At 38.7% G+C, this 10,725-nt stretch overlaps 1 protein-coding gene across 1 annotated transcript in view; it reads left to right on the top strand.

Annotated features, from left to right (window-relative positions):
- The first annotated feature begins 8,868 nt into the window (after window positions 1-8,868).
- The window catches only part of LOC137131415 (1-phosphatidylinositol 4,5-bisphosphate phosphodiesterase beta-1-like), a 29,764-nt gene continuing 27,907 nt past the window's right edge, over window positions 8,869-10,725 (top strand). The window contains exon 1 of the mRNA XM_067512639.1: window positions 8,869-9,380. Within this exon, the coding sequence (XP_067368740.1) occupies window positions 9,282-9,380 (99 nt within the window). The 5' untranslated portion in view covers window positions 8,869-9,281. The remainder of the gene's footprint in view (window positions 9,381-10,725) is intronic.

Below are 10,725 nucleotides of genomic sequence, written 5' to 3'. Positions count from 1 at the left end.
GTATATGGAAAACATAATAAATGAAGATGCTCCCACACGTGTGGGCTGCATGGTAAAAGTTTAGCAATTAAGCAATTAATCAAGCAATGAATTCCCCATTAAACCATATACTGTTGCCACCTTTGCCAGATGTTAACCAAGTTGACATTTTGTCGAAGCATGGTGTTCCATCCATCCAATAGGGTTCCAGAGACGTGTTTGTTATATTTAAAACAAATCTTTGCACTGATCTCAGGAAATGAGTCCAACACATTTTCCTTTTTATTTTATTAGCCCCCTTTGATTGTAACAAGACTAAATGTAAAACTACACTCATTAATTTTTTGTGATAAGAATGGAGGGAGTTTCTTTAAAATATTAAGTTAACTGTCTCTGTTGAAATATAGACCAGGATGTCAATGATGTAATTTAGTACAGTGCTATTAAGAGCCCTGTACTTACTATAATCATGTTATGTGTTGTTATGCTGTAGCTAAAGCATCTGATCTGGACTTGAAAATTAGTCTTGTTCCTTTATCGTGCCCATTCAACTTGCTGTGGACATTGAAGTAACTGTAAGACCTTTCCAAGCCACTAGATGGAAGAAGAAAAGTAATAGCAGAGACCTTGCTTACCCTCATCACTATCAAGGAAGGTGAAGATCTCAGCGCCAGATGTCCTGTAAAAGTCTTGATACAGTATGTTTGCAATAAATCAAGTGTTCTGTTTGACGGATGTAAATTTGAAATAGTTATTGGAAATGGGATTTCTAGGGTTGATCTTTCATTCTAGAATAGGCAATATGCTTTTTTTCTCAGCACATAGCTCCAATATTTTGAACACATCATTGGCTGATGTTTCTTGAAGTCAGTGTAGTGAAATATAGAAGTTTGACCCTTAAATGAGCAGCAAATGAAGAGAAGTTCAAACTTAAAATCCTGTTAATTTGGTCACAATTAAAAGGGATTTTGTGTATGTTATATAATTCTCTTGAGCAGGGTTGTTTAGTGACTTATCAAATTCATTTTTCTTCTTTTACTTTGTGGTGTTTTTGTGCATAATAACTGCTCACACTTGAAAAAACCTTGCTTTGAGAGCCCAAGGATCGTTTTTAAAGCTTCTGCAGCAGCCTGTAAAAAGACTCTTCTACCGCTGATACAGATGATTTAGTGGTGGAGGCGAGAGCAGCCAAATGTGCCTTCACACTTCAGAGCCCAGCTCTCCAGAACCCACAGACAGGCTGAATCACACTATGAAGGACAAAGTTTTGATGTGTTTGCTGATGTCAGCACAGCCCTCAGGCTACTATTCACTATTTCAATCAGTCCTGCATTAAGAGAGAGCAATCCTGTCTCCTCCAGACCCAACATCTTAGGACAGACTCTTTGTCATCCCAATTATTCTACCAAGAAAGAGAATAATTGGTCATGGAGGGAACTCTCCAAAAGCAGCATAAAGACTTATTGTCAGTGTTGTACATGGTTGAACCTGAAGCTTATTCTTCCTCTTCCACATCTCCCAGATTCGTAGCACTTTACAGCTTTGTAATAGTGGGGTAATAATCTTAAATTGACAATATACAGTTAATAGCATGTTAATAGCGGGGCTAATATCTTGATAATAACTAAGTAATAGGGGTATAATATTTTCATTAGACCCAGGTAATAGGAATGTAGTATTTCTGTAAATAATGAAAAAAATGTTATATCATTTACTAAGTAATAAGCAGGTAATAGCTTGCAATAAGCCATCGATATATTTAGGTAATAGAATATTAAAACACAAAAACTAAACACAGTTAGTTACAGTAACTACCTGAAAAAACTACCATGAAATTAAATAGAAAATCGTGAGTTAAGTATTTTACAGTTTTGTATGTCCAGGTAAATACTGTCCATATGTCTATTGCTTATACCAAGCTGTTTTCCATTATTCCCCATTTACCCAGTTATTAATTAAATATTACATCTTATTATCTTCAGAGGTAGTAGCTCCAGTATTAACATGCTATCACCTAGGTATTAACATTTATATTACCTGGTTATTTCTTAAATATTACACCCCTATTGCCCTGCTGTTACCAAGCTGTAAAGTGCTACTTAAAAATAGATCCTCTTTTTGTCAGACATTCCCAGGATTTCTTGTTAATTTGAAACATTTCACTACACATCCAGGTTGCATCTTGGAGGAAAAATCATGGACTTCCTACCAGCTGTCCTCAGATTGAAGAAGCTAGTTGCACGAGTATTGACAAGCTTTAAACTGCAGTAACAGGAAAGTAGTCCAGCTGCCATGATTTAGCTTCCAGACAAATTTCTTGTTGTTGAATTTTAGAAGAAACTTAAGATTTTGAATCAAGGACATCTTACCCTATGAAATCTTTTGAAGTTCTAGTTTCTTTTCATTTAACAGAGGCTATGCAAATTTGCCCCATGTTTTTCATGACTTTAGGTAAACAAAGAACAGCACATGTTTCCACATAACGTCCAAATAATGGATGCTCAGATGATTCATAATTCACCATTCTTTTTCTAAATGACAGAGGAATTTTTGATTTTCCTCCAGTAACAACTCTTCCAAGGTGCGACTTTGGCTTTCCACCACAACTGTTGTGTTTGTAGGCTCCTGTGAAGTGCCCACGGTAATGGCACAATGGCAAGCAAATGATTATCCAACTATGCACAAGTTTTATTATAGGAAGGAATTATTGATGATATTTACAATATGTCATATGATGATACGATACCGAATGGCCCTATTTGTTGATTTTCTTCTGTGTGTGAGATCTATTTTCGCATCATGTAAAATAAAAATGTATGTATTCATTCAGTATTTGATTAAATATTCTGCACCAAAAGTTAAGGACTGACCCAACTTCTCTGCTAAAAAGACAACGTTTTTCCACTTACAAATAGTTTTCATGTCATTTGATTTGTTACATTTAAAAAAAACAGATGCAGTTTTTTTTTTCCAAAGCAGTTTTTCGTTGTTTCTGCTCCACAAAACATGCGGTTTACAGGTTTTTTGTGCTGTTTCATTAATAGAAAGTAGTGAAACAACCGTATAAAATCCATGATCCAATGCCATAAAAAAAAAGCCTTTTTTAGAGAAGATTTGCAATTTAAATAAAGGCCTTTTAAAAAAGGCTGGTGATGCAGCTCAGAGGGAAAAGATGCTGCAGGCACATCTGGGTGCACTTGACATGTCTGTGGCTAAAACAGCAAGGTTGCAATGCAACTCTGTGGTAGCTCTGCCTTTTCAGTATGTGTGCATGCAGCTCCAGGGTGTGACTGAACGTATCGTAGGCACAGATTCTATGAGCTGCCAGAGGTTATGAGCCAAACTTCACTTCAAACTCGACTGGTTATGAAACCCACTGAATCAGAGTCCTTATAGTCCTAAAAGCAGGCCTACACACAGCAGCAGCAGCATCGATACAACTCCATATGGGTACTATAGCCATGCACGCACACACACATGCACACTTACATCTTTTCTGGTCCTGAAATAGCTCTCAGCCTCCCACTCTCCCTTATATAAGCTCCCAGTACAGATATCTGCTGGTGAAGGCCAGTGTGTGTGCAAGTGTGTCTGTGTGTGTGTTAACGCATTTGCCTGTTTGTTTATGAGCATGTGTGCGCCTCTGTCTGTGTTGAGTGCCAGTGTGTGGGCACTAGGAGTGTCTTGAGTCGTGTTTGTGTGTTTAAGTATACATTTGTATAAACATTAGTATGAGATACTGTCAGTAGGTTTGTGCAGGTAATGGAGTGTGCAACAATTAGAAACCGATTTCTTGAAAGAACACACTTTTTTAATAATCTGGGTCTTAGTTTTGTTTTGTCCATCTGTTAGGATATTGCTCAGATCTGGTGACATCATAGGAAGCAAGTCAGTGCGACGGATAGTGAAGTTGTATACAAAGTGACCTACCACAGTTTTACATAGAGCTAAAAGGAAAGATAAACACATAAATCATATATTTATTGTTCATTGTCTTGCAAGAACACAATATACAGCAAGGGCCTCTGGTTAGAAAACCTTTGTTAGTGTCAATAAACAAAATGGAGAATGGATATTTTTGCACAATTGGCAAAATGTATTACATTCATAACATAATCTGGATCCTCATGCTGCTTAGCATAATAGACCTAAGCCCTGGTGAAATTCAGTCTTAAATTATGAATGTTTAAGGTGGAATCTCAAACCGTAACCACCAATGGAAACTGGTCTTTTTATTTGGTTTTTTGAATTTTCTGTTTTGCAAATCCCGCAGGAAGATCTTGAACTAAATTCATCTTGGATAAAACATCCCATCCCTGCTGCAGGAGCTCCTGGAAGCCTCCCGTCTCACCCCACCAAGCTTGCAACAACAGAGCACCTTAACTGCTCTTTTGTGCTGGCAGCCATAAAACTGTTTAGTGCTTCCCCGGTGTTTACTAAAGCGAAGCCCCTTCTGCGTTCATGTGAATTATCCTGGGCTGCTGTCTTTGGACGTATACACAACACAGCTTTAGAGAGCACAAAACCAATTTTGAAGCTCTGAAAATCGACATTTGAGAGTGCACAAGCAAAGAGTCGTCCTTTCTCTGTTGGGACAGATTCTAACAATTTCAAAAGAGCAAAATGTTGCTTGTAAGCCATTTTGACTGGTAGGCTACAACAGGACACATCCACAATGAGCAGTTGGTGACCACATAATTGTTTATAACAGCATGTAATTTGCTCATTTTATGCTCCTATGCATTTAGTTTAAGTTATTTTGGTCATGTGGATCAAGCTGCTGTACACAGACTGAGATTCAGCCTAATTCTGACAATTGAACTGATCCCCTGTCATTGGCTACTTTATTCACACTGTTAGTACAGATATGTACATAGCCTGTACTTATTTGAACTATTGTTTTTTATTTTTTATTTGACATGAAGTTTGATCAGATTACAGTAAACCCTACCTAAAAAAAGAGAGAGACTTAGAAGGTAATAAAAAGCTAATGTGGTCTTAAAGTTATAGCGCGGTAGTTTTTTGTTACAAGTTACTTTGTGGTGTTGGATTTTCTGTCAGACCTTTGGTGGACTTTGTTTTACACTCGTTCCTGTCTGCAGCCTTTTGTAATGCGCATGTGCAGTTTGAGAGACCCAATTCAAAACCTGGTTACGTGTAAACATGGCAAAGAAATCGGCATTTTCCGACAGAAATCTATCTGGGGAAACTAGGTTTCTTTAATCACCTACCCCGATTTCAGAAACCAACTTTCCTGGTAACACGACAGTTAAGAAATAAGCTTTCCGGAAAAAGCCAACTGTAACCTGGTTACTTGCAGTAAGTCCATATAGACGCACTCATTGTGAGTTTGCACATAGTACAAGCAGCTTTGTATTAAAGCGCACATATCTGCACGAAACAGCATTTCCACTGTTTTGTTTAAGCAAAGTCTGGATTTGTCCATAATTCTCACCTTGACACAGTATCTTGTGTTTTACTGTATTTACTTCCGCCTTTTTGATTTTTTGCCAGGTTTGGATTAAACGTTATGTTACGTTTGGATACTGGCCGATAAATTTGGCTGTGGCATTTACTGACAGCATCAGGTTCATGTGTTGCAAACTCGCAGTATCATGGCAACTTGAGTCTCTGCACGTGTCTTTTTATGCATTAAGTGTCAGCGTGTAGGAGGCTGCAAGCTGGTGCAGTGAACCTTGACAGAGCATTCATCAAATATGTGAGGTATTAGATCCGTGTGTAGGGCAGTGTGTAGGTTATGGGGTCAAATGGTGATGTTGGCAGGATTCTGTATGTTTTTGTGTCGTAAAGTGTGGCAATCAATATTATGCTGCATGCATGTTAAGGCTGATTGATGTGTGATGTAGTTTTAATACCTTAATCGCATTTAAAGAGACAGGTAAATGGAAGAAAAAGAAGGAAGTAGAAGGGTACACATTTTAATATTGTATGTGAAAACAAAATTGTGACTACGGTTAGATATTGTAGCTGAAAAAGTCAAAATATTCAACTATGTTTCTAACAAGACATTTACTACGAGTTAAGGTAATCTAACAGCAAAAAATAAATAAAAAAGCATTCTCTGATTCTGTTTTTTCTCACAGTGCAGAAATAGAGAACCCGTAGAAGTCAAGACTTGTACTTACTGTATCATCTCACGTAGTATAAAAAGTCCAGTAAAGTGATTTGCAATATTTTGAGATTCATTAGGTTTTACTTTCTGTCATAAATGAGATTTAGTACGTGTATCTGAACACTCTGCAAAAATTACTGTAAATACATTTGAACAAAAGTACCTAATGGTTGCAAAGAAAATGCACTGTTCTATAAACCATAAGTTGTAGTTTCACAATAAGAGATAATTGTATGAGCTGCACTTTGTTTTTTGCTTCAGACTTCCCTCTGCAATCAGCAGAGTTGCATTTTTATGAGCATTTCTTTGTCCTCATGTTGTCTGCTGCTCTGCAAACACTTAATAACATGTTTTGCTGAGATTGCTTTACAGAAAAACACAACTGACTTTGAATCAACAGCTTACTGTTTAAACAACATGCAAGGGTAGATATTACAGACACTCACAGGGTTATGTCCTTAAATGTCCCTATTTGCCTCGGTTCCTCTGCATCATTACACACACATACTCATACTCTTAATCATATTCTTTTATCTACTGGACTCTTCATGCACCAAACCTGCCAATTTCAGATTTAGAGAGAAACACACTGTTGCTGCTTTCTGCCTGATTGTCCGTTTTGTATTGTTCCAATATTATCTCCACTGTCTCACCCACTGTCTTTCTTTCTCTTTTATAATTAGCTGTGTGAGTAAACCTAAAAGTCTGATTCCAGCCTGTGTATTTTTCAATACATAAGATTTAGGTTTGGGGTTTAGTCCCAGTTATCTGAATTCTTGATGTAATCATATTTTACACAATAGAATGCATCCAGTTTGCAGAAGGCATTTCTTGTTTCCTCATAAAAGTTTCCTTATGACCAAAGCCAGGCTTCATGGAGCAGAAATTGGTTTTGATACAACACTAAGGGCGTTTTCACACCTTAGTGAGTCTAAACCAAGATTTATTTTTTTGTTTAATTGTGCATTGCATGTTAGTTTTGGTTACACATTTCAATTTTGCAATCATGCCAAAGACCTTTGCATTAAACACCTATTTCCTGTTTTTAATCAGCTACCTGGGCCTGAGAACGGTGTCCTACATTTTAATGTAGGTACAGCTGCTATACTTTCTTTATTTTTAATTGGCTTTGGCTTCCTGTTCTCTCCTATCCTCTCGCTCATTCTCTCACAAAAGAACGTTACACTTTTCAGCAGTCTTGTGCGTTTTTTAAAAGTCCATTTCAAGTCCATTTAATTTCAAGTTGGTGCCGACTGTATAGGGAGGCTGCACCAGTAAAAATCTTCCACTCATCCGGAGTTGTGTCATGGTGGGAGTAGGTTCAACAAAATAATTTTGTACCTTTCCATAGCAACATTTTCCATTCTCCTGTGGGTGTCCTGTGGCATTCCCAGGTACAATTCTACCCGTTAAAATACTGGGCAGGTTTTAATAGTAAATATTGACTATTGCTGATGCAGTGTCACTGCATCGATTCTAGTGATACTCAACACACAACTTAGTAAGAGCAGTAGTATCATTGAGTGCATTTACATGAACTTAGGTAACCAGGTTACCATCGGCTTTATCAGGAAAGCTGATTTCTTAAGTGTCATGTAAACGGGAAAGGTGGCTTCCAAAATCTGGGTGGAGGATTAGAGAAACCTGGTTTCCCCAGATACTGTACATTTCTGTCGTGAAAGAAAACGTGATAACTCTGCCATGTATACGGCTTTCTCCAACTGTGAATGACCGGAGAGATCGTTAACAGGGTGATGCCGCCTCATTTTTAAAACAAAGTCTGCCTAAGGTTCGACAGAAAATTTAATTAACCCAAAGTGCCTCAAAGAAGTCTAAATAGGTCACTTTTCCCCTTGGATTTCTAAAATTCACACTGTTGTGGATTAACTGCACGTGTCTTTCCCTTCTCACCCCCCACATTGTCACTCTGCTATGACAAGAAAAAACTCAAACACACACAGGCACATGCAGTGTTTTCTGTCTATACATTGAAAAGCTGTGAGCCAGGCTTCCAAACGAAGTCCAAGGTTGAGCAGAAATCCGGTTGCTCTCATGCTACATGTACATCTGGATTTCCCATAACCAGGTTTCTTGAGTGCATGTAAACGCCGTTCCCGATTTACCCAAGAAAGCTGATTTCTCTCAGAACCCTGACTAATTAAGTGCATGTAAAGACAGCTACTATCTCCCCAACTCTAAAGAGAAAAATCCCCTTTTTCCCACCCTGCTTGGGAAGCACTTGGCTGATCTGCACCGGAGAACTAATCTCAACTTTATCTAGCTCCAGAACTGCCTGCAAGCCAGGCCTTGTTCTCCAGTGGTCTGGAGATGGAGCCAGGTTCCAGAAATTGAAACCCTTATATAGCAGCAGAATGAATGAATGAATGCCCAGAGTTTAGGAATAAGAATCACATATGTATGTAATGTGCTGTGTCCGCATACTTTTGACAGTGTGGTGTATTTTCAAACGTGGCCTCACAACCCTGTCCATAATCCCGGCTTTGTTTGATCGCCCACTCCTTTTTCCTTTTTCTCCCAGTAGGTCTTTATTCTCTCTCTTCTTCTTTGCCCTTCTTTCTCTTCTACTCTTTCCATTTCTCTCCATCTCTCCCACTCTCTATATTTCCCTGTCGCTTCAGCCTGCTGTCCCTCTCTTATCCCTCCCCCATCTGTGGAAAGCTGCCTTTGTGCGCATGTCGCCGATGAGTCAATTTGTGGAGGCAGTGTGCGCACACATGCATACACACATATACATGCACACGCACACCCAAAGACACACACACATCCTGTCTCCCACGAAGGCATCTGTTTCAGTCTGTCTCTGTGAGATGCAGCACCAACAGAGAAGAGAGGGGGAGACGAGCAGAGGGAGGGAGGAAGAAGAGAAGAGAAATCGATAAAAAAAGACAGAAGTGAAGAAGATACACAACCAGGGGAAGAGATAAAAAAGAAGGACCGAAATTAAAAAGAGTGAAAAGAGAGGACGACAAGCCAAAAGACAGCATGCTGCTGCAGCTGAGCATCTCTGCCTGACTTCTGAGGAGTTTGGGCTTGGACATGAGAGAGATGCTGCATAGAAGTGTCTGAGTCTGAGCATCTCTAGTTTTGTTTTTTTTTGTGTGTGTGAGAGATAGAGAGAGACAGTGTGTATGTTAAAGTGTATGAAGTCATGGCGAGTGCTCAGCCGGGGGTCCATGCATTGAAACTCCAGCCACCCTCCGTCTCTCACACACTGAGGAACGGAAGCAACTTCATCAAGTGGGACGAGGTAAGAAGACAGAATTTCAGTATTTAATGTTTTAACAAGAAGATAATTATTTAAAAATGATCATTAATTGGGTGACATTAAATAGAATCTGGTTTGAAAAGGAGTGCGAGAAAATTAGGTGGAGGAGGAGAAAAATGTGCCATGTTGTCAGATGTGTTTACTATTCATTTGTTGATTGAGCTTTGGCAGTAAGTACCTGTGGGTTAGGTGCCAGCATGACTGAGAGGAATGATGGATTTGTGTGTGTGTGTGTGTGTGTGTGTGTGTGTGTGTCTGTAGCAGTGGTCAGTTTATCTATTGCCACCTGTTGGTATGAATCCACTGGTATGCGTTTACTGCGTGTGTGTATTTATGCATGCACGCATGATTTTAAATGTGCATTAATGGCACCCATGCCTCCCTCCTCCTGGGCCTTCTTGTGTCACAGTCTCATGCATAATTGTAGTTATTTGCAGAGTTGTGTGTGTTTGTACGCTGAAATATTTGAGCATTGAGAAACATGCTTCCCGGTTGCCATGGTAACTGGCATGATTACTACCACCTAAACAGATTTGATGTGCGTAAGGAAGAATAGATGTTTGTTTGGCTCTGTGTGTGTGTGTGTGTGTGTAAATCAGTGTATTGAGATATACAATATCATGAATCGTACAGGATAAACTAATTCGATGTACAGTTAGATCATTTTACTATGATTGAAGCTGTGTGTGTGTGTGTTAATATTTAAATTTCTCCAACATTTTCAGAGGTGTGCTTTTTTGAAAAATAGACTTGGTTGCTATGCCAACAAACGACAACCAGGGATGTGCAGTAGCTAACCCTCTTCTGAGCGTTTCCTTTCTTTTTGTTCTGAGTGGGCTGCACTGTTATGAGGAAAGGAGCTTGGACAGCGGAAGTCATGACCTTTTCAAAAAAATATGCAAAGAAACATGCAGAACTTTATAACCATTGACAGCATCTCTATAAATATTTTTGCAGCCTGTTTTGCACAAAAGATGTCCCATGGACAGTTACATGCCTTAATTACATGCTTTTTGTTAGTTAGATAGAATATCTTTACATTACCTAAAACGTTTTAATTGGCATTTATTTGGTCTTTCCTCACTTGGTTAGTTTAAGTTCCCACTATATAATTAGTTTAAAGGATCAAACCCCTTTTTTTTATCCATCAATATACCAGTGTATTGAGCATAAATGCAAATATTTTACAATATTGATTTGTCTTGTTGCATCACACATGTACCAGTATGTTTGTCGACTTACCTGGTTTTCACTGTTTATTAGCAACAATGAAGGTGAAGCTACTTCACATACATGGCACTAGATGCTTAACCTAATTTGCTCTGAT

This window comes from Channa argus, chromosome 1 (assembly GCF_033026475.1).
Source record: "Channa argus isolate prfri chromosome 1, Channa argus male v1.0, whole genome shotgun sequence".
Lineage (NCBI taxonomy): Eukaryota > Metazoa > Chordata > Actinopteri > Anabantiformes > Channidae > Channa > Channa argus.
The sequence above is the reverse complement of the archived record's forward strand: the minus strand, read 5'-3'. Positions and strand labels throughout refer to the sequence as shown.